Below are 27,993 nucleotides of genomic sequence, written 5' to 3' on the forward strand. Positions count from 1 at the left end.
GAGGTGTCCTACAGAGTCACAGCTGATGGATACAAAACCCTAAACCTTGACCTTCAGGTATAGCCAGATTCTTATGAGCCCAGAAGGCCAGGAATTCAAGAGGACTGAGGGGCACTTGGGGCCAAAGTCAGAAAGCCAGAGGAGAGATTCTGGACCAAAGGTTGGAATGCAGGTGTGAGGAACCTGATTGGGTATTCAACCCTAGACTACAGAGCCAGGTATGGTGGCTCACATCTGTAATCTCAGCACTTTGGGAGGTTGAGGTGGGAAGATCACTTGAGGCCAGGAGTTCAAGACCAGCCTGGGCAATGTGGCAAGGCTTCATCTCCAAAAAAAAGTCTGGGTGTGGTGGCTCATGCCTGTAATCCCAGCACTTTGGGAGGCCAAAGTAAATCACTTGAGGTCAGGAGTTAGAGATCAGCCTGACCAACATGGTGAAACGCCATCTCTATTAAAAAATATAACAATTAGCTGGGCATGGTGGGGGGCACCTGTAATCCCAGTGACTCAGGAGACTGAAACAGGAGAACCTCTTGAACCTGGGAGGCAGAGGTTGCAATGAGCCAAAATCGCATCACTGCACTCTAGCCTAGGCAACAGAGCAACACTCCCTCTCAAAAATCATAACAATAATAATTAGTTGGGCATAGTAATGCACGCCTGTGGTCCCAGCAACCTGGGAAGCTAAGGCCTGAGGATCACTTGAGCTCAGGAGGTCAGGCTGCAGTGAGCTCTGATTGAGCCACTGGCATCTGTACTCCATCCTGGGCAACAGAGCAGATCCTGTCTCAAAAAAAAAAAAAAAACAGACCACAAAGAAAGAGGCTCAGAGAGAAGGGAGATGCAAGCAGAGAACTAGTGACCCAACGGACAAGAGGGGCTTTGTCCTGAGAACAAGCAGTAAGCTCCTATTGCTGTGCCCAGCCCCCCAGGTGAGGGCCCAGGGATACCTACCCCTGCTGGAATCTTCCAGAAACTTGTCCATTGTACCAGGGGCTTCTACCTGAGGAAACCAGTTCATTGCTCAGGACTATTACCCCCACTCCTACCTCCCACCTTATAACTATTGTTGAAGGAAGGAAGAAAGGAAGGATCAGTTTTACCCCTGACTCTCCTCTTTCTGACAATCGTGCCCATCTCCCATCTCTCCTCTCCCATCAAGATGCCAGCAAGTCCCTGGGGTGAGGATGGAGGATACAAAAAGATTAGGTCTTTCTCACCTTCTGTACCTGGAGCCACTTTTGCCATGTGTCACATACACCCTGTGACATCTGGAGAAGGGAGTGAGTCTCAAAGAGCGACACAACCCCCTCACACCCTAATCAGCAATGAGTGGGTGTGCAGGAGACTTATTTGCACCGAGAACCACAGCAGCTGATAAGCCATGGCTTTTCCAGGACGTGGCCAGAGATGGCCTCTCACTTTACATATCTACAGACCATAAAGTAGGTCAAGAATCCGGGGTGAGGGCTCGGTCAGCCCTTTGGTCCCCGCTGCACGTCACTAGCTCCTCTCCCTGGGGCACCATGCTGATGCACAGAGAGAAATCATACCTCTGCAGTAGGGAAGGAATTGGCTTCCAGGAAAAAGGACCAGGAATTAAGCAGAATGGGGGCAGCCCTGAAAAACAAGGGACAGAAGCGTTGAGGATCGTGGGGAAGCTTCCTCTCCAGGACATGGGCAACAAGAAGGGAGCAGCACTGTCTGTTAGAACCACCTGTGGCCAGCCCCTCTGATCCTGGCCTCTCCCAGACTTGGCCTCCACAAAGAGGATTCCCCTTTGAATCAAGAACAGAGAGTTCAGGCGGGGCATGGTGGCTTATGCCTGTAATCCCAACTCTTTGGGAGGTGGAGGCAGGTGGATCACCTGAGGTCAGAAGTTCAAGACCAGCCTGACCAACATGGCGAAACCCCATCTCTACTAAAAAATACAAAAAATGAGGCTGGTGTGATGGTGGATGCCTATAATTCCAGCTACTGAAGAGGCTGAGACAAGAGAATTATATGAACCCAGGAGGCGGAGGTTGCAGTGAGCAGAGATCACAACACTGCACTTCTCTAGCCTGGGTGACTGAGAGAGATTCTGTCTCAAAAGAAGAAAAAAAAAGAACAGAGAATTCTCCAAGTGCTTCTGAGTAGCTGTTCCTCTTCTGACCAAGTGCCTATGGGGAATACAGGAGAATCGGCTTCTGTGTTCTCAAAACTTCATTTGAGTCCATAATCCTGGTTTGGCCATTGACCTGTACACGAGCCAGTCATCTCCCTGGGTTTCTCTGTCCCCATATGTGAATATGTGAAAGAAGGGATTACACAGGTCATCTGAGATTCTCCCTGCCCTAAAGCACCTATGTATGTATGTATGTGTATTTGCATGTGTGTATGGGAATGGTTGTGTGTACAAACATGTATGCACACGTGTTAGGGATGCTCATGTTGGTGAGGCAGAGTTGTGTGTATACACACGTTTATTGCACATGTGTGTAAATGTGTGTTGCGTGGGCATGTGTATATTTGAATGCTGGGGTACATGTGTGTATGTGAGTGTCCTGATGCATTCGTTGGGTTCTCCTGGTTACAAAGACAGTGATGTGCTGACGCAACTTCTCTTGATCACTTTGGACTTGAAAGCTGTAGACGATCTTTTCAGAACCCACCCTGTTCAGGTAGAGGAGCTCCCGTGTTGCCAGGGCCAGTTCCGTTGGGTCTCTCCCACTCTGCAACAGAAGTTTACAAAAAGTTTGTTGTAAGGCCCACTTGAGAATTAGAAAAACAAAATGTCTGAACTAGATATAACTAAAAAAAAAAAAAAAAACAGAGAATTAAGCCTCTCAGTAGAGAAGCAACTGGAGGCCCATGCCTATAATCTCAGCACTTTAGGAGGCTGAGGCTGGTGGATCACCTGACGTCAGGAGTTCGAGACCAGCCTGGCCAACACGGCTGTTGAAAATAGATGCTCAGTGCCGCAAAGAAAAATTAGCCCTGAGACAAAGGATCTTTTAGCAACACAGATTTTACTTCCTGGACTGCAGGAAGGGCATTCCCGCTAGCCATTGAGCCACAAGAGTGCAATGAACAAAGGAAAATACACAAATTCATCCCTTACGTATTTGTAGTCATCCTTACTGCTGTGTCTGATCTCCGCTGGCTGGATCCAGACCTCACAATCTAAACTAAAACCCAATTGACTAACAACTTAAAACTCTTCTAAACAGGCAAAAGCAATGGAGAGCTGGGACATGCCTGTGAGCACGTCCAGCACAGATACCTTGGTTAAAGTACAAGGACATAGAATGTACTACGTGCCTGTAAGCGTGGCATGTCTAATAGCTATATAGGATAGGGCTTAACAAAGTTATTAGCGCACTTATTCTTTATTATTTAACAAGAAAAAAAACTTTAAAAAGGAACTTCTCTACTTCCCACATGGTGAAACCCTGTCTCTACTAAAAATACAAAAATTTGCCAGGTGTGGTGGTGGGTGCCTGCAGTCCCAGCTACCCAGGAGGCTGAGGCAGGAGAATCGCTTGAACTCAGGAGGTGGAGGTTACAGGGAACTGAGATTACACCACTGCACTCCAGCCTGGGCAACAAGAGCAGAATTCCGTCAAAAAAAAAAAGGAGAAGAAATTGGAACAGCATTCAGTCAGACTTCATAGGGACCCAGGAAGAAAGTGGCTGAGAACACAGGGCCGGAGGGCAAGAGGGGCATGACTGAGGGGCTTACCCTCGGCTCTACCACTGGAATGACTGTGGCTGGGCTGGGCTCCTCTTCTCAGCTCCACTCAGCGGGACTTGTAGGGATTGCCACGAAGCAGATGGCGGTGGTTAGGTATCTGCACCCCCAACTTGATCAGCCTCCTTTCAAGACCTTACACCCATTTTGCATTTCTAATATGGGCATGCTTTTCCTTCACAAGGGCCCCCAGAATTGCATAAGTTTCAGGCTATGGTGGGTGGATGCAGGGTGTCTTTCTGCATATACACCCCTTGACCTCACAGTTCTTTTTTTTGAGACGGAGTCTCATTCTGTCGTCCAGGCTGGAGTGCCATGGCATGATCTTGGCTCACTGCAACCTCTGCCTCCTGGGTTCCAGTGATTCTCCTGCCTCAGCCTCACAGGTAGCTGGGACTACAGGTGCGTGCCACCATGCCCAGCTAATTTTGCATTTTTAGTAGAGACAGGGTTTCACCATGTTGGCCAGGCTGGTCTTGAACTCCTGACCTTGCGATCTACCCGCCTTGGCCCCCCAAAGTGTTGGGATTACAGGTGTAAGCCACTGTGCCTGGCTGACTTCACAGTTTTTCTCACTACAGAGATGAGTCTATTACCCAATCCCCTTGAGTCTGGGCCTGACTTATGACCTGCTTTGCTCAAGAAAATGCAGCAGAAGTGATGATGTGCCAGTCCAAACAGTCCAAACCCCAGATGTGAGGCCTCCTGCATTTCCTTGCACTTGCGCTCTCTCTTTCTCTCTCTCTCTCTCTCTTTCTCTCTCATACCTCCACTTCTGCCAGGGGAGCACACCCAGGCTGGCCTGCTGGAGAGAAGCTAGAGACACAAGGCACAGCCAAGCTGCCCAGCCCATGGCCAGTGGACCCCAGACACACAAGGGGGCCCACCTGAGACCAGAATGGCAACCCAGACTAAACTGCTGACCCACAATCCTGTGCGCTGCCAGGCTTTGGGTAGCATTATTGTGGCAATAGAAAGCAAAAACAAAACCCCGCAAAGCCTAAATCCAACCCAGGGCAGCTGTCTCACCCTCCGCTCTGCACGGCAGTGACTGCCAGGTGGCTTCCACTCCCTTTTAGCTGTCCCTCAAAACTCTTCGTGATAGCCTCTCCTGCCTGTCCTGTGCCAGTCCCCACTGTCACTGGTGACACTCCCTGATGCTGCTCAGATCATAGCAGGCCTTGGACCTAGAGAGGCATTTGCAACTTGCGATTGAAAATAACAAGTGTGAGCCAGGTGTGGTGGCTCACGTCTGTGATCCCAGCACTTTGGGAGGTAGATCACTTGAGGCTAGGAGTTCAAGACCAGCCTGGCAAACATGGTGAAATCCCATCTCTACTAAAAATACAAAAATTAGCTGGGCATGGTGGTACATGCCTGTAATCCCAGATATTTGGGAGGCTGAGGCAGAAGAATCGCTTGAGCCTAGAAGGCAGAGGTTACAGTGAGCCAAGATTGCACCACCACACCCAGCTTATTATTTTATTTATTGTAGAGAGAGGGTCTCCCTATGTTCTCAGGCTGGCCTCAAACTCCTGGGCTCAAGTAATCCTCCTGCCTTTGGCTTCCCCAAGCACTGGATTATAAGCATGAGCCACTGTACCTCACCAAGCAAATGATTTAAATAATTTTTTAAAAAACATAGAAAAAGATAAAATGAAAATCTTCTCTTCATTTCCCACCTATCATCCCCACCCAGAACCTCAAAGGCAATCCTGTTGGCCTCCCAGAGAAAAGTTTATCATACTGTAGCACATAAACCTAAGTAACATATACACTATTTATCATACTATAAACCTCACTCTACCCCTTGCTTCTCTTGCTTAATAATGTACTTTCCCCCAAACAGTGAAACGGGAGAGTTCCCTTGATCCTTTGGTGGGTAGGAACTGGAGTGCACCAGCTCTGGCTCCAGTCGGCCACCTTGGCACCAACAGAGACCAACTTGCTCAGACCCACTGGGCTCAACCCCTCATGGGAGGGAGCACACAGGCAGGTGGGTGCTGGGGCCAGGACAAGCACTTTTGGGCTCTGGCCCCACAGCAGCATCGAGGAGTGGGTTACAATTAATGTTCTTTTAGGCCAGGCACAATGGCTCACACCTATAATCCCAGCATTTTGGGAGGCTGTGGATCACTTGAGGTCAGAAGTTCAAGACCAGTCTGGCCAATATGGCAAAACCCCATCTCCACTAAAAAAAAAATAATACCAGCTGGGTGTGGTGGCTCACACCTGTAATCTCAGCACTTTGGAGGCCAGTGGGTGGATCACCTGAGGTCAGGAGTTTAAGACCATCCTGGTCAACATGGTGAAACCCTGTCTCTACTAAAAATGCAAAAAATTAGCTGGGCGTGGTAGCGGGTACCTGTAATTCCAGCTACTTGGGAGGCTGAGGCAGAAGAATTGCTTGAACCCGCAAGGTGGAGGGTGCAGTGAGCCGAGATCTCGCCATTGCACTCCAGCCTGTGCAACAGAGTGAGCCTCTGTCTCAAAAAAAAACAAAATTACTGCTCTTTTAGCGCAGATGGCTAAGCATTAAATAGCTCAGTAGAGAACCAAGGTGACAACCTTTTTATCCTGCCCTCTTGGTACACAGTTAAGTGATAACCAGCTCAGTGGAGAGTCAGGGTGACAGCCTTTTACACCCTGCTCTCTTGGTATCCAGGTTCTTGTCCAGCATCTGGGAAGAATCAGGTTACATAGACTTGAAGGTTGGTGAATGCAGAAATTTTCTTAAGCAGTGGAAGTGGCTCTCAGTGGAAGGGAACCTGGAAAGGGGTTGGTGCGGGATGAAGATGATCTTTTTCTGAAGCCTGGCCTGAGATAACTGGGCTCCTCTCTGAAGTCATGTCATCTAAAGTTAAGCCATGTCTATCCGTAGTCTCTGAGGCTCAGTTGTTTCCTCTCCTCTCGATGTTCAGCTGTTTGTCTCTTCGCTCCTTCTTAGCCACACTGCTCTGCTCCTCTGCTAGTGGAGCTTGGGCTTTTTATGGGTACAGGGTTGGGGAGCATGGTGGTCCAGAATGGTCTTGGAAAAGGCAATGTTCAGGCAGGAAAACAGGAATGCATATTCTCATTTAGGGCCACAGATGCAGGCTTGAGGGTGGAGCCCTCACCAGGGACCTTTTACCCAGTATTTCCCTGCCCCCTGTTTGCATCAACAGTACATACTAGATCTTCCTCATTCTTTTACTGCTTTCACAATGCTGCGTTATATGGATATTCCGGCGTTTACTCCACAAGCCCCTACTGCTAAATTATTTGTTCCTGCAAACAGTACAATGAGCATCCTTATTCACGTATCTTAGTTTTCTTTTCTTTTTTTTTTTTTGAGATGGAGTTTTCCTCTGTTGCCCAGGCTGGAGTACAGTGGCAAGATCTTGGCTCACTGCAACCTCTGCCTCCCGGGTTCAAGCTGTTCTCCTGCCTCAGCCTCCCAAGCAGCTGGGATTACAGGTGCATGTCACCATGCCTTGCTAATTGTTGTATTTTTAGTAGAGATGAAGTTTCCCTATGTTGGTCAGGCTGGTCTCAAACTCCCAACCTCAGATCATCTGCCTCGGCCTCCCAAAGTGCTGGGATTACAGGTATGAGCCACCATGCCTGGCCCTCTTGGTTTACTTTTGCAAGGAAACCATAGAGTCACTGAGTCAAAGGACTTTGCACTTGAAACCTTGATAGATATTGTCACTTGCTCTCCAAAATGGTTGCTCAATGTATACTCCCACCAATGGTGTATGTGTGAGTACCTGTTTCCCCAAATCTAAGCCAATACTGACCATTACCAAACTTTTATCAAGCCACTATACATTATATCATCATTGTATTGGTTAGAGTTCTCCAGAGAAACAGAAACAATAGGCTATAGAGAGAGACAGAGAGAAAGAGAGAGATATTTGTCCAAGAAATTGGCTTACATGCCTCTGGGGACTGGCAAGTCCAAAATCTGTAGGGACGGCCTAAAAGTTGCAAATTCTCAGGCAAAAGTTGATACTACAAAAACGAGGCAAAATTTCTGCTTCCTCAGGGAAACCTCAGTTTTACTCTTAAAATCTTTCAATTATGTGAAGAACACGCAAGCTTGTTGCATAGGTACACACATGGCAGTGTGATTTGTACCCCAAAACCTAAAATGCAATTTAAAAAAAAAATCACACACACAAAAAAATCTTTCAATTAACCAGGGGACACCCACCCAGATTACTGAAGACTTAACGCCATCTGCTTGAAGATGTTAACCACATCAACAAAGTATCTTCACAAAGACATCCAGATTAGTGTTGAATTGAATAAGTAGGCCCATAGCTCAGCCAAGCTGACACATAAAACTAACCATATGTACACAAAACATATCGACCTATTCACATCCTTTGTTCACTTTTCTATTAAAATTTTCTTCTGAGAGCTCTCCTTATTATGAGGGATATTACCATTTGTTGTATATCTTGAAAATATCTTCCCTTTATCATTTCTTATTCTACTTCATTTCTGGAATCATCTGTCAACCAAAATATTTTTATTGCAGCAAACTCATCGATCTTTTTCTTTATGGCACCTGAATTTCCTGTCTTGTTAAGAAGGTCACTCAGATGCACTTTAGGAGCCATAGTAACCACCCCATTCGTCAGATTTTCTAAAACCTGTTCCTGAATAATAAAGTCACAGAAAAGCAGCAATAGTGTGCTTAGACAGCATCAGCCCGGCTCCCAGCGAGAGGCCAGATAAAGTATGATTTATGTTATGCCCTGCTTTTATCAATGGTCAATACAACAGCTTTAGAAAAAGCTTTGCAGGATGGGCGCAGTGGCTCACGCCTGTAATCCCAGCACTTTGGGAGGCTGAGGCGGGTGGATCACGAGGTCAGGAATTCAAGACCAGCCTGACCAACATGGCAAAACCCTGTCTCTACTAAATATACAAAAATTAGCTGGGCATGGTGGTGGGCGCCTGTAATCCCAACTACTCAGGAGGCTGAGGCAAAAGAATCACTTTAATCCCGGAGGTGGAGGCTGCAGTGAGTAAAGATCACACCATTGTGCTCCAGCCTGGGCAGCAGAGTGAGACTCTTTCTCAAAAAAAAAAGGAAAAAGCTTTGCATCTTCCTCAAAATTGCAATTGCCCCTTTTGTTATTCAGATCCCCTTGCAGTAGGATCCGCTTAACAAACTCCTTATAGCAGTGTGTACCAGGAGAAAATACCCGAGGGGAGGACTCAGGCATGCAACATCAGACATAGCAGTGTATACCAAGAGAAAATACCCGAAGGGAGGACTCAGGCATGCAACATCAGACATAGCAGTGTATACCAGGAGAAAATACCCGAAGGGAGGACTCAGGCATGCAACATCAGACATAGCAGTGTATACCAGGAGAATATACCCGAGGGGAAGACTCAGGCATGCAACATCAGACATAGCAGTGTATACCAAGAGAAAATACCCGAGGGGAAGACTCAGGCATGCAACATCAGACATAGCAGTGTATACCAAGAGAAAATACCCGAAGGGAGGACTCAGGCATGCAACATCAGACATAGCAGTGTATACCAGGAGAATATACCCGAGGGGAAGACTCAGGCATGCAACATCAGACATAGCAGTGTATACCAGGAGAAAATACCCGAAGGGAGGACTCAGGCATGCAACATCAGACATAGCAGTGTATACCAGGAGAATATACCCGAGGGGAAGACTCAGGCATGCAACATCAGACATAGCAGTGTATACCAAGAGAAAATACCCGAGGGGAAGACTCAGGCATGCAACATCAGACATAGCAGTGTATACCAAGAGAAAATACCCGAAGGGAGGACTCAGGCATGCAACATCAGACATAGCAGTGTATACCTGAGGGAGAGGACTCAGGCATGCAGCATCAGACAAGTGCCATACACCCCACAGGGCTTTCCACTCTGTCTTCAGCAAACCTATAACCAAACACCATGCTCACACGCAGTAACCTCACTCTGGGGTGGAAGATTTGTCCCAACCCACCCCATCCCTACACACACACACACACACCTATTCTTTGTATTTTTTCTCAGGCACTCTCTTGAACTGCCTTCTTGTACTTGTGGGTTTGTTTGAAACCACCTATCTCCGTTGGAAGTGAATGAGGCACAGGCATTAAAAAAATGACTCAAGCGAAGAGAAAAAAGATGCTTGTCCAAATAATGGCAAAGTTGACCCAGAGGTTTCTGTCTGAACCACAATTAGTTAACATTTCCATAAATGCTAGGAGAAGCACAAAGAGGGAAGGCATGGTGAAAAATCTGGACCCAAAGTTGGCATTCAGCTTCTCCAAGCAGTGAAATTGGGAAGCAACCTGGAGAAACTTAAGGAATTTTCAGCAGCTGTTGACTGGCGAGAGAAGCTCCACTATGCACCTGTGAAACCAGTAAAGCTGAGACAAGTCTCAGTTAATTTAGAAAGTTTATTTTGCCAAGGTTGAGGACGCGCCCATGACACAGCCTCAGGAAATCCCGACAATGTGTGCCCAAGGCAGTCAGGGCACAGCTAGGCTTTATACATTTTAGGGAGACAGGAGACATCAAGTACATTAAGGCAGGACAACTCAAAGCAAAGGCAGAAGACTAGAAGTGGGGAGGAGCATTCTTTTGAGTTTCTGATGAGTCTTTCCAAAGGAGGTAATCAGATATTTCTCTATCAGCCAGGCATCATGGCTCATGCCTGTAATCCTAGCACTTTGGGAGGCCGAGGCAGGTGGATCACAAGGTCAGGAGATCGAGACCATCCTGGCCACAGTGAAACCCCATCTCTACTAAAATGCAAAAAATTAGCCGGGGGTGGTACCATGAGCCTGTAGTCCTAGCTATTCAGGAGGCTGAGGCAGGGGAATCGCTTGAACCGGGGAGACAGAGGTGACAGTAAGCCAAGATCGCACCACTGCACTCCAGCCTGGTAACAGAACAAGACTCCGTCTCAGAAAAAAAAAAAAAAAAAGAAGAAGAAGCTACGCATCTATCTCAGTGAGCAAAGGGGTGACTTTGAATAGAATGGGAGGCAGGTTTGTCCTAAGCAATTTCCATCTTGAGTTCTCCTTATTGATTTTAGGGGCCTGAGGTACTTTCCTTTCACATACCTGAAATAATGAATTTAGGCAGCTCCATCCCTAACATTTGGAGGCCAGGGCTGGAATACAAATGGAAGCCCACATACCATGTGTCTTAATATCTTAGCATTCTAAAGCAAGCTCAAAAAGCTATCAAATCAAATGTGTCTAATCTTCCCTCCTGAACAAAACACCATCTTACCAACCTGGAAGCCAGGTTAGCATGTGGGATTCTCAGAAGTTCCACACTAAAATGTAGCAGGCTAGGGACAGACAACCTCCTGTCCCCAGCCACCCTCCCACAAGCTTCTCTCCTTCTCCTCCTACCCTTGCACACCCCAACCCCAAAGGCTCTCAGATGAATACATGAGGCTCCACATCAGCTCTGTCCACAGCGCCCGCCAACAGTCACCCCTTGGCCACACCACAGACCTAGGGACACAACAGTAACAGTGACCTTGGGGCAAAGTGCAGTCAGTCTACAGGAGAAACAGGAGCCTTTGGCCTTGTGGACACATTGCTTCATGGGGAGGGGCACAAGCAGAGGAGGAGCAGGCCTAAGGGAGGTCCTAGGTTTAGGAAGAGATAATTCAACAATGCTTGTAAATAGATCAGTGCTGAGCAATCCATGATGGCCTAGGTAAAAAGCTCTTAGAGTCATTGCCAATGGATTTCTTTCTTTCTTTCTTTCTTTTTTTTTTTTGGAGACAGAGTTTTGCTCTGTCACCCAGGCTGGAGTGCTGTGGCATGATCTTGGGTCATCGCAACCTCCGCCTCCTGGGTTCAAGTGATTCTCCTGCCTCAGCCTCCCCAGTAGCTGGGATTACAGGTACCCACCACCACACCCAGCTAATTTTCGTATTTTTAATAGAGATGGGGTTTCACCATGTTGGCCAGGCTGGCCTGAACTGCCGACCTCAGGTGATCTGCCCATCTTGGCCTCCCAAAATGCTAGGATTACAGGCGTGAGCCACCATTCCCAGCCATTGTCAATAGATTTCTGAAACTGATAAAACAGACCATGACCAATGTCAGAGGATCATCCTGCCCCCCACCTCAAGCCAAGGTTCAGCTGAATCTGAAACACCAAACCCTGCGTGCACCCCTGCACCCCACTGAGTCAGAAAAGGTCCTGAGAAGACAGGACTGTTTCCTATGATAAAAACTGATGGAAACTTGTCACCCTGGAAAGGAAAAGGATAAAAGCGAAAAGAATTAGAATCTGTCATGTTCTTTAGGACATGAATGAGGGGAACGTGGATGGACTACCTCTCGCATTTTGGAATATTTTCTCTAGAAAACACTTCTTAAAGCCTGAGGAAGTTAGATTATAGATGTAAATTGTTAAAACCACTGCAAATAACAAACAAATGAGTTCTCTAACCCAGGAGGAAATAAAAGCCGGAGAGGCTCAGGAGGTGGGTGGGGGCACAGTCAGGGGACATCCAAAGTCAACACCATGGACAACCTCATAGTCAGCAGACACCGATACGGATTCCCTTCCACGCCATTGTCAAAGTTTAACAGTGGCTGGGCCTGACCCAAGGAGGCTCGGTCAATCTCTGTGCTTTTATGGTATTGTTGTTTTTATGTCTTTATGTTTTTATAAGTCCAGCTAAAGTGTGCATCTCCTAGTCCTTTTAAACAGCCTTTAATTCTTGTCTTTGGGAAGAGTCCACTGTCCACTTTGAATCTAAGGCATTGGCTGGGCGTGGTGGCTCACACCTGTAATCCCAGCACTTTGGGAGGCCGAGGCAGACAGATCACGAGGTCAGGAGTTCAAGACCAGCCTGGCCAATACGGTGAAACTCCATCCCTACTAAAAATACAAAATTAGCTTGGTGTTGTGGTGGGTGTCTGTAGTCCCAGCTACTCAAGAGGTTGAGGCAGAAGAATTGCTTGAACCTGGGAGGTGGAGTTTGCAGTGAGCCAAGATAGCGCCACTGCACTCCAGCCTGAGCGACAGAATGAGACTCCATCTCAAAAAAAAAAAAAAGAAACTGAGCCATTTATCCACTCACCCATTCATTCATCCATTCATTGAGGGTACCAGCCTCTGGGTGCATGTAGCATTCTTCTCAGCTGTTTATGATTTTCTTTCAAACCTTTCACCTGAACTTCCAAGCTAATTATTGCCCCTACTCCCTCCCAGTTCAGACCTCAGAGGAAGGCGCCTTCCCCCTCTTTTCCAGAATCTGCTTTTCTTTGAAAAGTTATCTGCTCCTTGCTCTAAAGCCAAGTGTGAAAGACACATACCAGCCATCTGATTTTGTTTTCTTCTACAGACTGGTTGTTTGGGGTTCTCCCACGCAGGAGATCTATGGACATCGTGTTAGTCCTGGTCTTCCAAAGAGGAGAGTTAAAAGGGAATTAAGCCAGGCACGGTGACTCATACCTATAATCCCAGCACTTTGGGAGGCCAAGGCAGGCAGATCATTAGGTCAGGAGTTCGAGACCAACCTGACCAACATGGTGAAACCTCATCTCTACTAAAAATACAACACTTAGCCGAGTGTGGTGGTGTGCACCTATAATCCCAGCTACTCAGGAGGCTGAGGCAGGAGAATCGCTTGAACCTGGGAAGTGGAGGTTGCAGTGAGCTGAGATCAAGCATTGCACTCCAGCCTGGGTGATAGAGCAAAACTCTTGTCTAAAAAAAAAAGGAAATTAAATATGCAAGAGTTTTACTGGAGGAAATGCCTATGAGAAAAACAGAGTAGATGCCAGGGAGGCCGGGAGAGCCTTCACACCATGATGCAGGTTGTCTGTGTGTCTGTGTGCATATGTATGTGTTTGCATGCATGTGTGTGCATATCTGTGGCTGTGTTTGTGTTTATATTTGTGTGTATATTTGTGCATGCATGCATGTTTATGTATATGCTGCATGTCTGTGAATGTGTGTGCCTGTGTGTCAGTGCCTGGGTATATGTGTCTGTGTGCATGTGCACGTCTGTATGTGCATATGTATGTGTATATATGTGTTTGTGCTACACATGTCTCTGTGTGTTCATGTGGATCTGTGTGTACATGTCTGTGTATGTATGTCTGTGTTTCTGTTTCTGTGTGTGTACATGTGCATCTGTGTCTCTGTTCATATCTGTGTACATGTGTTTCTGTGTGCATGTTTGTGTGCACGTGTCTGTGTATATGCATGTCTGTGCAAATGTGTGTTTCTCTGTTTCTGTGTGTGTGCATGCGTGCTTGTATTTGTATATGTGTGTACATGTTGGTACATGTGCTTCCATGTGTGTCTGTGTCTGTGTGCATGTGCACATTCTGTGTGTATGTGCACGTGCATGTGTGTATTCTTTGTGTATTGTATGCATGCATGTGTTTCTGTGTGTACACATGTGTTTTGTGTGTCTGTTTGTGTCTGTGTGGATATGTGTGTCCTCTCTGTGTGTGCATCTGTTTGTGTGTGTGCATGTGTGTTCTGTGTTTCCCTGTGTACATGTTTTTGTGTGCATGTGTTGTACATATGTGTCTGTGTATGTATTTCTGTATGCATGTGTGTTTCTGTGTGTGTCTGCGTGCATGTGTGTGCTCTGTGTGTGCATTTCTATTTGTGTGTGCATGGGTGTTCTGTGTGTGTATACACGTGTTTTTCTGTGTCTGCATGTGTGTCTGTGTCTTGTGTATGTGTGTTTGTGTGTGTGTGTGTGTGCATGTTGTACACATGCGTGCTTAGAAAAAACCCACTCCCGCAGCCACAGGGACATCTCTGAGGCTGACTCACATTGCAGCCCCTCATCCCTCTCTCTGTTGCTCCCTTCCAGACCATCCTGGTTGGCGACAGTGGCGTAGGAAAGACGTCTCTGCTGGTTCAGTTTGATCAGGGCAAGTTCATCCCAGGCTCCTTCTCAGCCACTGTGGGCATCGGATTCACGGTAAGCACTGGCCAGCACTGCCAGCTCTGCACCTGGGCTCAGGGTCCCATTGTGTTTCTGCTGAGTGCCAGCAGGAAACAGGTGGACACCACTCACATTGGCTCATTCATGGAGCATTAATAAGAAGACTGTTCCCTGAGGGGCAGGAGGGTGTTGGGAGGCCAGGAGGGAGGGTGAACTGCCCCTGGGTAGTCCAGGAACTCCGCTCACCTCTAGCCTCAAGCAGGAAGGGAAGGCACCCTCACCAGAACCCAGGGGCAAAGAGGACTGTTGGGTGAGCCACCTGGCAGGAGCTGCATGGGACCTTCAGTGGACGAACCAAGCAGCCCATGGGAGCCCCCCCAGGGAGGCAGCCAGGAAAACAACCCCCTGTTCATCCTCACTCTCCTCCTGCTCTCCATCTCCTTCTGGTACTCCACACTGGATTAACGCAAGTGGAAGCCAGAAAGCAAACAAAAACCTTAATAAGGGATCGCTCAGGTCAGCCCTCCAAGGCAAGAAGATTCTGGAGGGACAAAGGGACAACAAAGTTTTCAGCACAGTCCAAACTTAGCATTGATTGACACATGGTTCTCAAGGAGCTGGCAGGCCGAGGTTACAGTTCCGTGTTTAGACCTTGATAAAATGGTAAAAGGGCGGCTCAGGTTAAGGAAGCCCAGCATCCTCCCAGTGCCCTCCCAGCGCCCCAGGCTTTTTCTGCCCACAGCCCTTCTGTGGGCCAATAGATTCCTTCTCTCCCACACATCCCATCTCCAGGCACTGCCTGCGGCCGCAGCTGCCCTAAAATTCCTGGGAAGACCTTGGGAGAGGGTTCCACTCCTCTCTCAGACTGTGGCAGGAGGAGCAGGGCCCTCCCTTGGGACCCCAGAATCCAAGCATCCCGAGGATGGAGAAGAGCAAACATCTCTTCTTGGGTAATGCAGATGTTTGGGAGCTTCTGGGACCGGAGCACAGGGCCTGTGAGGTCACACTCGGGGTCGGGTCACAGCAGTGCCATACTGATGGGAAGAGAGAGAGGAAAACCCAGAAAATGGGCTTGCCCACTGGGTCACAGTCAGGAAGACAGGGGTTCAGAACGGACATGGTTTCCGGGTAACCTTCCAGGAGGCAAAGTGGAAGCAAGTGCCTGGCTCAGATGTGTTCTGGGGCCTGGAATCATCCCTGAAATACCAGTGTCCAGGAAGGGAAGGCCGACTGGGAGCGGCTGGGCTCCAGTAGTGCTGAATAGGGCAGGGCTGAGACCCAGCAGGCCAAGGCTGCCTGGCAATCCCTGTGGTCTTGAACCACACTGTCATGAAGCGGACCAGGATGACCTGGTGCCAGACGTCACCCGCCCCAGCCCAGGCCCAGTCTGCCCTCAGCAGCCAAGGCACACCCTGCCCTCAGAGGCACACCACATCTCCTCACCCACCCTTCTCCCTGTCTGGTGAGGAGGGAAGAGTTGGGTGAATGTGGCTGAATTAGACATGCAAAATCTGATTCACATTCCACAGACCACAGAAGTGAAATCTCCAAATTTTGCAACTAGCTTGGAAAGAAAATTGGGGCCAATTTCTTTTGAAGGAAACAGAAAGTGTGTGGTCAAACTATGAGCCTACAGTGCTGAGACAGGACAGGCTGGGCTTTCCCCCGGACACGGTCAGCACCCAATGTCCTGGTGTATCTCAGGACAACCTGTTGGCTGCTTACACAGGTAGGGGCCTGAGGCCCTGGCCAGAAACTCAGCCTGGGGACACCTGAGCAAAGAACTGGAGGACATCGGGGTCTCCTCCAGATATCAGCGGTCTGGGGGTCCCCAGAGAGCCAGGCTACCAGATACTCGTTTACCCATCTGTCCTTCACACTGAGGTTTGATATTGCATGGATAAGGGCCCTATCACCGACCAGGCTGAAGCCTGGAACTCCTGTGTGATGGGAAGGGAGGCAGAAGCTCAGGAGGCTGAGTGCGGCCCAGGTGCCAGGGGAGGGATGGAGACCCTGGTCTCCCACTTTGGAGGAGCCAGAGGTGAGCAAGGTAACTGCCTGGGGCGTGCCTTCACCCCATAACTACCAGACCCACTGCCTTCTGGAAGTGGGATCTCCCCAGGTCCTGTGTAGATGCCTCTCAGCCAAGACCTTCCCTAAATTTTCCAGCACCAGCTCTATCAAACTGGCTGTGGGGGTCCTGCCAATGCGGTTATGGGGCACTGACATCAGTAGGGTTCACACAGGGGTCTTTCCAGCCAGCCCCTCCCACCACAGTTCAGGTCCTCCTTGTTACTTCTCTCCTCAGTTTCCCCCAAATTCCCTAGTCTTGCCTTAAGACTGCTGCAAAATTCCTCTTTCAAAACCCTCACTCAGGCCAGGCATGGTGGCTCACGCCTATAATCCCAGCACTTTGGGAGACGGAGGCGGGCAGATCACTTGAGGCCAGGAGTTTGAGACCAGCCTGGCCAACATGGCAAAACCCCGTCTCTACTAAAAATACAAAAATTAGCCAGGCGTGGTGACGTGAGCCTGCAGTCCCAGTTACTTGGGAGGCTGAGGCAGGAGAATAGCTTGAACAGGGAGGCAGAGGTTGCAGTAAGCTTAGATAGCGCCACTGCACTCCAGCCTAGGCAACAGAGCGAGACTCCATCTCAAAAAAATAAATAAATAAAATACCCTCACTCTGCTCATCCCCTGCCTGAATGTGTCCGCAACAGGTGGGGTCCCCACGACCCACTCTCCCAGGGGGGACTCGCCCAAGGCTACCCTTGAACACCCTGCAGGATGTTACAGAGGCCCTGGGGAGAGTGTACGCACCCTCCAAGTATGACATTGCCCACACACCGCAGACCCAGCAGGCCAGACAGGGACTGCCTGGAGGAGAGCCCGCAGTTCCTCTCCCCTGTGCAAGGACGTCTTCTCTTGATCAGAATCCTCCATCCAAACTAGCGCAGCAATGCAGCAAGGACTGTTCCTTCTGGATGACTCACACTGATGTTCAACCGTCTCTATTCCAAACCCACCAGAGGACACAGAGGGCCTTGGAGCCAACAACACAAACCACAGCTGGAGGCTAGAAATCTGAACTCAAGGTACCGGCAGGGCCATGTTCCCTCTGAAGACTCCAGGGAAGGGTCCTTCCTTCCTCTTCTACGGCCCTGGCGGCTCCCAGGAGCCCTTGGCGTTCCTTGGCTTGTAGCCACATGGCTCATTTTGCCTCTGTCTTCACCTGGCCAGCTTTTCCCTGTGTCTCTCTCTTCTCATGACACCAGTCATACTGGATCAATGGCCCACCCTACACCCGTATAACCTCATCTTAATGAATATCTGCAATGACCACATTTCCGAGTAAGGGCATGATCTGAGGGGCTGGCGGTTCAGACTTCAACCTATCTCTGGGGGACACAATTCAACCTATAACAGCATGGTTTACAGTAGAAGGTGAGCATGGGACATGCCCCCATCCCCCCTCTCATTCTTTCTCTACCGTTTACCTCCTGCAATGAAAACCCGCATCCGGATCAGGGACGGTGGCTCACGCCTGTAATCCCAACACTTTGGGAGGCTAAGGTGGGCAGATCACCTGAAATCAGGAGTTCAAGACCAGCCTGGCCAACATGGTGAAACCCTGTCTCTACAAAAATTTGCCAGGAATGAGGGTGGGCACCTGTAATCCCAGCTACTCAGGAGGCTGAGGTGGGAGAATGGCTTGAACCTGGGAAGCAGACATTGCAGTGAGCCAAGATCCTGCCATTGCACTTCAGCCTGGGCAACAGAGCTCCATCTCAAAAGAAAAGAAAAGGAAAGAAGGAAGAAAGGAAAAAAGGAAGGAAGGAAAGAGGGAGGAAGGAAGGGAGGGAAAGAAAATCATATCCCAGGTCAGGTGCAGTCGCTGTAATCCCAGCTTGTAATCCCAGCACTTTGGACTTTGGGAGGCCAAGGCGGGCATATAGCCTGAGTTTAGCAGTTCAAGACCAGCCTGGCCAACATAGTGAAACCTTATCTCTACTAAGAATACAAAAATTAACCAGGCCTGGTGGTGGGTGCCTGTAGTCCCAGCTGCTCCAGAGGCTGAAGCAGGAGAATTGCTTGAACTTGGGAGGCAGAGGTTGCAGTGAGCTGAGATCCCACCACTGCACTCCAGCCTAGGTGACAAAGTGAGGCTCCGTCTCCGGGAGCCCAGGGCATTGAGCAGACCTGGCATTATTTGCAGCAAGAGCCTCTGGCATCCAAATAGCAATCAACACCATGGCTCTGTAGCAGGCTGTACAGCCTCCTCTCCGGTCGGTGGCTCCCCGTTTGAGTCCTGCCCTATGCCCAGCTGAGGTTATAGCATGCCCACCTCCAGAAGAAGTAACCCACACTTCTCACTGGAGATCAACTCTGTCCCCACTCAGGGCACTTCTCCCAGCTGCCAGACAATAGCTCCAACTGATGTCAAAAAAATACAGGGCTGGAGGCTGGTGTGCAAAGTCAGTTCCCACAGGCCTAGGGTGGCCCATAAGCCACGTGTGCCCCTGCTCTTCACCTCCACACTTAAGAAGTGCAGGCCGGGCACAGTGGCTCATGCCTGTAATCCCAGCACTTTGGGAGTGTAGGAAGGGGAGGATCACCTGAGGTCGGGAGTCTGAGACCAACTTAGCCAACAGGGTGATGGCTAATCCAAAAACATTAGCCGGGCATGGTGCCGCGCACCCATAATCTCTGTTACTCAGGAGGCTGAAGCAGGAGAATAAGTTGAACCAGAGAGGCAGAGGTTGCAGTGAGGCAAGATCGCACCAATGCACTCCAGGCTGGGCGACAGAGTGAGACTCCGTCTCAAAAAAAAATGGTGCCGGTACCTCTCTTCAGCTCTCCTCTCTCTACACACCCCTGAAACAGTCCCTCTGTAAAGCACCCGTCCTGTTCCTTGGTAACCTGAAGCTGCTTACAGAATGTGGAGATGCCGGTAATGGAAAGGGCGGCCCAGGTCACAGAGCCCCTGAGCTTTGCTACTGGCAACCCCAGACACACTCCCCATCCTCTGTCACCAGGAGCTGCCGGGTGCCTGGGATATCCTGGCAGCTCTGCTCAAAATGATCCACGACTTCTTGAATTCATTTGGCTCCTCCTCCGGGCCAAGGTGTCACAGGTTAAGAAGGCCCGCCCCGCCTTCAGGAGCCGTCCACTGGGAGATGTGTGCTGCGCTCTCCCCTGGTGGGACGTTCTGGGTACAGCCCAACAGGCCAGGGTGATCCAGGGTCAAAGTCCCCGCACCAGCCAGAGGCCCTAAAACACCTCAGCTCACTTGTGCTGCAAGACGAGTGTGGGTTGGTTAATAAAACTATGTTCAGATGAGCTCCGGCCGGGTGCCTTAGCAGAAGCGGAACTGTCTGGGCGCTATTCGCGGAGGCGCAGCCCAGGGGTCCCCAGTTCCCCGCCTCACCAACTGGGGACCGCCCACGGCCCGGAGCTCGGGCGCCGCCTGCTGTCGCGCTGCGCAGCGGCTACGGGAACGCGGGGCGCGCTTCCCTGGGGGCAACCAAGCCCGCAGCTGGCGACCACAGGGGACCGGAAGATGTGGCCCACGCCCACGGAGCCGGGCCGGTGTTGCTCGGGGAGGCCGTCGTCCCTTGGCGCCAACTCCGCGGCTCTGCGCACCCTCGGGGAACAACCAGCTCCTGCCGGTGGCGTCGAGGGGGCGGCGGGAAGGAGGGAGGAGCCTGCGGGGTCCTGGTCTAGGGAGGGGAGGAGTGGGCGGGGCAGTTCCTGCGCTCTCCCTCGCCTGCGGGCCGGCCGTGCTCACCTCTCGTCTGGGGACATGACGGGCACGGCAGGCGCCACTGCCACCCGGGATGAAGAGGCCCCCAAGCGCTCCCCGCCCTGCAGTCCGAGCTACGACCTCACGGGCAAGGTGGGTGGGCCTTCTCCGTGAGACCCCCGCCCTCCTCGGCGCAAGCCCCTTCCTGGCTGCGTCAGGGTTGGACTCAGCCCTTCGCCCGCGGGTATCTGGGTCTCCTAGAGGTGAGAGGGAGAAAGGGTCAGGACACAGCCCTTGGGGGTGTCTGCTAGTTCGGTGGGGGAGGGGCGCGGAAGATCGCCAGGACTGAGTGATACCCCGCCGGCCCCAACTCTGTTCTCTTCTGCCACACTCTGGCCGATTTGAGCCCCCGGAAGCCCTTGCTGCTTGGTGAGGGTTAAGCTCGCAACTCTCATGATTGGGAAGCGCTGGGAGCTCAAGCTGGAAAGCGCTGGGAGATGGGGACCGCACGGAGACTCGGAGAGGACGTCCCCTGCTGGCGGAGCAACTGGCGGTAATGTCATTTTCCAAGCTAAGCTCTAAGCTGAGATCTGACATCCAGGTTTGAGGCCTGAGGTCCCCCAGCTGCTCCCCTCCCTTTCCACCCACTCCAGGAACTGCCTCCCCACCTTCCTCTCTCAATCGGAAGCCCATCCTCCCAGAAGGAGGTTGCCAGCCGGCCTGCAGCCCACCTGGGAATTCTTCCAACCTGAGAAAGATCTCAGTGGATGGTCTCTCACATCCTGCACTTGAGAGAGCTCCTGGGCTGCTCTCTGGGGCTTGCTCCCTCTACAGGGGTGCCTTGTATGGAAGCGGGTGGGGGCAGCAGTGGACGCTGGTCTCTTCCATCTGTGTCTTTAGAGTGAGAAGGTACCAGAAACTCTGAAAGAATTGCTGAGGGAGCCTAGAGCTTCTGCTTCTCCTCTGCAGGGTTAGGGGTGGCGTTAGGGCTATCCTGGATTCTGCTGCATGGCCTTGAAGGAGACCTGCCTCTCTCTGTGCCTCGGTTTCCTCCCCAACACCAGGGCTCACCCTTGCTGGAAGCCTCAGCCTCCACCCCAGTGTTTCAGGGGAAGCCACTCAGCAAGTCATCTGCCCAGAGCCGTTGAGATAGGCGTCCTGTGTGGGCTTGTGGCAGGAAATGGGCCCCTCCACCCTTGGGGAAGGGGGAGCTGCTGCTGCCCAGTCCCCAGGGTGAGGGGGACTGCCTGATCTTGTTGCCCTGCAAACCAGCTGGGTTGTTTGCCTAGGAGGTGGCCAGGCTAGGCAGCTGTTTGTGTTTGGTGGAATCACCAAGCTGGGTGGGTAGCTGGCATCGTTTGCTCAAGGCAGCTGTGATCTGTAAAGTACACAAAGACTGGCCCTCCCTCCCTCCTTCCTGCTCCGGGACTGGAACCCAGGAGCCAGGGAGGAGTGCAGGCTCCAGAGAGCTCCTATCCCCCACCAGGCCATCTGTTCCTAGGCCAAGCAACATTGGCAGGAGAGTTGGCCCCCCGCCTCCCCAGAACTGCCTCAGGGGACTAAGCCCAGGACCCTCTGAGTGCCTGGCAGGCACTCCTTGGACCAGACGGGTGATGGGGGCCACAGGCAGGCAGTTCCCACCCCTGGGCCAACTCTTCCCTGGGTCTTAGGTGGTTCACACCACGATGACTGGCCCTAGCCATGACCAGACTCTAGAAAGGCCTCAAAGAAATGATCCCTCCTCCTTCTACTGACTATGGAAGCCATGGCACAGAAAGGTTAAGGAATCTTCCTGCAGTCACACAGTAGGCCATTTACAAACCAAGACCCATCCTTCATACCCCTTCTGCTCAGCCGCCCCTGCCTTTCCACCACAGTTAACTAATCCCAGTACCCCATGCCAACAGCAGGAATGCCTTTGGGCTCCACAGTCAAATTCAGAGCCTCAAAAATAATTCAAACTTGGTCCCCACTCAACCCATGAAGCCATCTAACCAGCGGTTGGGAAAAGCCAGCATTGGGTCTAGACCCCTGTTCTCCTAGACTGGGGAATGATGGGACAAAGGGCTCCTCTCCACCATTCCTGTGTGTCCCTGGAGAAGATGAGCAGAGCCTCACCAGATGGTAAAGGAGAGGGCCACACCCCTCCACAGGTTCCCTCCCTGGCATTCCTGCCCCCGCTACCCACAGCAACCCCAGAATGCTGATCTCCAGCCATGCGTCCCACATGGAAGGTTTCTGCTGAAAGAACTTCTGACTACACATCTCCTCACTTTAGTATAAATTTCAACCTTCCCTACTTCATGCAATTTTTTTTTTGAGATGGAATTTTCCTCCTATTGCCCAGGCTGGAATGCAATGGCATGATCTCAGCTCACTGAAACCTCCACCTCCCGATTTCAAGCTATTCTCCGGTCTCAGCCTCCTGACTAGCTGGGATTAAGGAGCATGCCACCATGCTGGCTAATTTTTGTATTTTTAGTAAAGATGGGGTTTCATCATATTGGTCAGGCTGGTATAGAACTCCTGACCTCAGGTGATCCACCCACCTCAGCCTCCGAAAGTGCTGGATTATAGGCGTGAGCCACTGTGCCTAGCCTTTTTTTTTTTTGAGGCAGTCTCGCTCAGTCACCCAGGCTGGAGTGCAGTGGTGCAATTTCGGCTCACTACAACCTCCGCTTCCTGGGTTCAAGCTATTCTCCTGCCTCAGCCTCCCAAGTAACTGGGGTCACATGCATGTACCACCACTTCCAGCTAGTTTTTCGTATTTTTAGTAGAGACGAGGTTTCACCATGTTGGCCAGGCTGATCCAAACTCCTGCACTCAGGCAATCTGCCCATCTTAGCCTCCCAAAGTGCTGGAATTACAGACAAGAGCCACCGCACCCGGCCTTATGCAACCTTTTAATAAACATAAAATGTCATTAGAAACTTCCAAATAAATGTCGCAACCCCCCCCAAAAAAACCCAAACAATAGTCGTTATAGAATATGCAAATGACCATGCCCCACCCCCAGCAGATCTTGATAGACTCCCTTGGGTGGGAATCCTTGTCCAAGATATTGACACTTCCTTTCCTATCAGTGTAGCCCAGCCCATGGATGTACTCAGAATGGACAAGGGATGACATGAGTACACCGAGGGGCGGAATCTCTGCACGATGTGGCTATGGGCAAATGTGGCCAGCGTCTAGACTGTGCAAATGTGGTATTTCTCTGGGGCCACCAAGTGCACTTGGGGACCTATTCATGGTGAGGTCTCAACTCAGGTTTCCAGAAACTTGAATGAGGGCAGGAAGGTCAGAGGGAGAGCCTAGGAGGCTGGGCCAAGGAGCTTGGAGAGGAGAGGCAGGGTGAGGGCGGCAGCAGGCTTTCTGGAAGCAGGTGCCCCTTGGTGTGGTCAGCATCCGCGCCAGCACCCACTTCTCCTCTGATCCTCTCCATGTTTCCCTCCTGGAATCCAGAAGCTCCCTCTGACTCCCTATTAACTGCCTCTGCCCCCACCTCCTAGGTGATGCTTCTGGGAGACTCAGGCGTCGGCAAAACATGTTTCCTGATCCAATTCAAAGATGGGGCCTTCCTGTCCGGAACCTTCATAGCCACTGTCGGCATAGACTTCAGGGTGAGGTGGCTGCAGGCACCTGCTTCCAGCAGCGAGCCAGGGCTGTGGCTCAGGCACGGGGGTTGCCCTCCCATTGCTCACCCTGGCTCCCAGGGACTCCCAAGGCTCAGGGCTGGAGGGCACACAACCCACTCCCCCAGGACCACAGAAGTGGCCAGGTCAAAGTAGACTGGGCAGGGTTGGCTCCTTGCCCAACTACAGGATGCAAGAAAACAAGACTGAGTCTTCATGTCCACCTCCATTCCTGGGGGACTTCTCCCAAGCAGGGCAGGCACACACATGGCATAAGTGGAATATTTTGGCCCTCAGAGCCCCTGCTCCTCGCCCTCCTACCTGCGCCCCTTTGGCAAGACCTCAAAAGTCAAGCAGTCTTTCTGGAGCTCCTGGGAAGCACAGCCCTGCTCTGGGGTTTAGGAACTGGGCTTGGCCCAGTGCAGTGGTTCACACCTGTAATCCCAGCACTTCGGGAGGCCAAGGCAGGAGGATCACCTGAGGTCAGGAGTTCAAGACCAGCCTGGTCAACATGGTTAAACCCTGTCTCTACTAAAAATACAAAAAAAAAAAATTGCCAGGCATAGTGGTGTGCACCTGTAATCCTAGTTCAAACCAGTAAAAAAACAAGTAAAACTAGTTTACAAAAAAGAAAACACCACCAGGTGCGGTGGTTCAAGCCTGTAATCCCAGCACTTTGGGAGGCTGAGGTGGGTGGATCATGAGATCAGAAGTTCAAGACTAACAGCCGGGGGCAGTGGCTCACGCCTGTAATCCCAGCCCTTCGGGAGGCCGAGGTGGGTGGATCACGAGGTCAAGAGATCAAGACCATCCTGGTCAACATGGTGAAACCCCATCTCTACTAAAAATACAAAAAATTAGCTGGGCATGGTGGCGCGTACCTGTAATCCCAGCTACTCAGGAGGCTGAGGCAGGAGAATTGCCTGATCCCAGGAGGCGGAGGTTGCAGTGAGCCGAGATCGCGCCATTGCACTCCAGCCTGGGTTACAAGAGCGAAACTCCGTCTCAAAAAAAAAAAAAAAAGACTAGCCTGGCCAAGAAGCTGAAACCCCATCTCTACTAAAAATACAAACATTAGCCAGGCATGATAGCTGGCATCTGTAATCTCAGCTACTCAGGAGGCTGAGGCAGGGAATTGCTTGAACCCGGGAGGTGGAAGTTGCAGTGAGCCGAGATCGCACCACTGCACTCTAGCCTGGGTGACAGAGTGAGACTCCATCTCCAAAAAAAAAAAAAAAAAAAAGAGCTGGCTGGCCACGTGGAGAAACAGCAGCTCACCAGGGACCCTCCCTCTCACCTTGAAAACTCCATCTTACAAATCCTGTTCAGAGATGCTGAGTGCTACACACCCAAAGCATCCAATAGAGGAAAGATCTTACCCTGGCAGGTGGGGCTCTACAGCTTCAAGCAGGCAGAAGGCAAACACTTTCTTCACTAGAGAATTAGTGGGCAGCTAGAAGAAAGATGCCACTGCAGATGTAGCCTCAGGTCCCCAGGATGCAGGCAAGCACCCCATCTGCAGGGGCTCAGTCACAGTCCCAGGCCAGGCTCCAGGAGAGGGAGACCAAAGTGAAAAAAAGGGCAGGGCCTCTAGCAGCACCCAGGCCTCCAGCCCTGGGCTGCCTGATCCTGGAAAGAGCCAAGTAGCTTCTCAGGCTCCTCTTGCCCTGCTGTTGTGTGAAGGGCAGACACAGTCCCCAGAAGAGAGGACTCCACAGTGGAGGTGTCTGGGGACCAGGTTCCTGCTGCCCTGATGGTATGATGCAGCTGGAGATGGTTCTGGGGCTCGCTGTACCCACTCTAGGCCTGGAGAGGGACCAAGACAGGATGTGTGCAGAGCTGAAGAGCCACCCAACTCCTGCCCTCCCAGCCTCTGCCTTTTTCTCTTTCAGAACAAGCTGGTGACCGTGGATGGCATGAGAGTGAAGCTGCAGGTGAGACCAGATGCTGGGGTTAGGGAGGGATGGTGGAGGATCTGCCCTTGCTTCTCACCCTGAACCACAGGAGGCCTGTAGCCCTGCCCTCTGCCTGGGGTAATTTCCTGTGGGGCCCACAAGAGGAAATGGCTTTTGTTTGTCTGATGTCTGCAGAAAAAGCGGTTCCCAGGCACCCTCTCATCTATGAAAGGCAACTCAAAATGCCTTCAGTCAAGCTTAGCCTCCATCCATCTCCTCCCCAGCTGCCTAGGCTTTGTCTGCTCTTAGGAGGTGGGACATCCCCAATCCCTGGGCTGGGGGAGAGGAGATGATTCTGAATGAGCTTGAGAACGCAATAACTGCTACTCTCCAGGTCATCGGATGCTTAGGAGCTCATGAGAACCTAAAGAAGGAAACGGCCCCACCTTCCCACAGACATCTCATACCACAAAGCAGGCCCCCTCCACCCAGCATAGTCCTTGCACCCTGCCTCCTTCTAACCATTTCTCCATCTCTTCCCAGATCTGGGACACTGCCGGGCAGGAACGGTTCCGAAGCGTCACCCATGCTTATTACAGAGACGCTCAGGGTAAGTCCCTTGCACCCTCCATCCCCTACCCCAGCCCCTTGGTAGTACCCGTGCTACTGGCTAAGTCCCCTCTGTGATCCTCTCCCCCTCCAGCCTTGCTTCTGCTGTATGACATCACCAACAAGGCTTCCTTTGACAACATCAGGGTAGGTCCTCCCTTCCCCAGACTCCCACCCATAAGCAGCCACAGCAAGGTCTATGCAGGCTGAGGCTGCTTCTGGCCCTGTGGAAAGGGGGTGGAGCATGGAATCCTGCTGTCTTCTGAAAAACACCTGCTTGGTGACTCAGAATTCATATCTGCTGCTTTGTATTTGATGGCCATGTGGGCATGAAAGCCAAGCAGGCAGTTGTGACCCTGTGCCACCTGCATAGCCCTCATTCTGATTCATGAAAGTGTTTTGTGACAAAGTGTTCAGAACGGCCCCCACTCCACCCTGGATAATTATCCTCAGAGACCAAGGGGAAAAACCCAACCAGAAAAGTCCACACATACATCCTGGGCAAGTTACAAGAAAGTGACTCAGTCAGGCAGAGTGAATGGCTATGTCCTCACAACCAAACTATAATAGAGACAAAAATTTGATAAATTTGAGCACCAATTCAGTGCACAACATTGTACAGGATTCATGAATTCCCTGACCTCAGGGACAGTTTGCTGACAAGCAAACTAGGAGAATAAAACATCTGTATAGAAAAAGGATGGAAAATCCATAGCGCTCATACTGCCACCTCCAACCCCATGCTTGTGGCAGACATCACTAATCGATCACAGTACTTTTGATCACTGAAACCCTTATGTGGTCTGAGAATCTTCAAGAGGACAAACCAAGAAATCACTGGTGACAAACAACTGATTTGTTAGATGAGGTCTCCATACAGCTGGATCTTCCACAGAACTGATAGTTGCACAGCATGAAATGGGGAGGGTGAAGCCATTGTGTGAGCCACAAGGAAGGCCACCCAGGCCTGGACAGGCCAGAACAAAGGTACAGATGAGAGAATCCACAGGGCATCATGTTCAAGGTAGTAACTGGGAATAGTCAAACCTGGCAGAAGAAGGAAGGGGCTGCGGGAGGAGAATGCCAGTCTCAGCATGCCTCTCCCATAGGCCTGGCTCACTGAGATTCATGAGTATGCCCAGAGGGATGTGGTGATCATGCTGCTAGGCAACAAGGTGAGTGGCTCCGGGGCAGGGTCAGCCCATCCCTGCACTTCCTCAGCCCTGGCCAACCTCATAACCACCCAAGAACAGTTGTCTAGGCATCCTTCCTGAAAAGGACTCTGCAGGCTCCAGCTCAGAGGTCAGACATATCTGGAGGCTTCTGCCCAGCCTACCTGCCCGCTTTAAAGCTCTGGAAAGTTCAACTTGTTGCCTGAGAAAGCAAGGGATGCCCAGTTCTCAGCCCCCTCAGAGCACAGTGAACAGGGTCCTAGGTCAGGGGCCAAGACTGCAAAGGGT

The 27,993-nt window shown here is 50.9% G+C and overlaps 1 protein-coding gene across 13 annotated transcripts in view; it reads left to right on the forward strand.

The window, feature by feature from the left end:
* Positions 1–27,993, forward strand: part of RAB37 (RAB37, member RAS oncogene family) — a 70,401-nt gene that overhangs the window by 39,475 nt on the left and 2,933 nt on the right. For 2 of the 13 annotated variants that reach the window (XM_054256454.2, XM_002748705.6), the window contains exons 1-6: positions 20,441–20,550; positions 23,907–24,017; positions 25,922–25,963; positions 26,468–26,534; positions 26,628–26,680; positions 27,643–27,708. In XM_054256454.2, the coding sequence (XP_054112429.2) occupies positions 20,458–20,550; positions 23,907–24,017; positions 25,922–25,963; positions 26,468–26,534; positions 26,628–26,680; positions 27,643–27,708 (432 nt within the window). In that variant the 5' untranslated portion in view covers positions 20,441–20,457. Of the gene's footprint in view, positions 1–14,579; positions 14,691–20,440; positions 20,661–20,814; positions 20,951–23,780; positions 24,018–25,921; positions 25,964–26,467; positions 26,535–26,627; positions 26,681–27,642; positions 27,709–27,993 lie in introns of those variants that run through there. The other 11 variants (XM_017972792.4, XM_002748706.6, XM_054256455.2 and 8 more) reach the window with 7 other exon arrangements.

Source organism: Callithrix jacchus, chromosome 5, assembly GCF_049354715.1.
Source record: "Callithrix jacchus isolate 240 chromosome 5, calJac240_pri, whole genome shotgun sequence".
Taxonomy (NCBI): domain Eukaryota; kingdom Metazoa; phylum Chordata; class Mammalia; order Primates; family Cebidae; genus Callithrix; species Callithrix jacchus.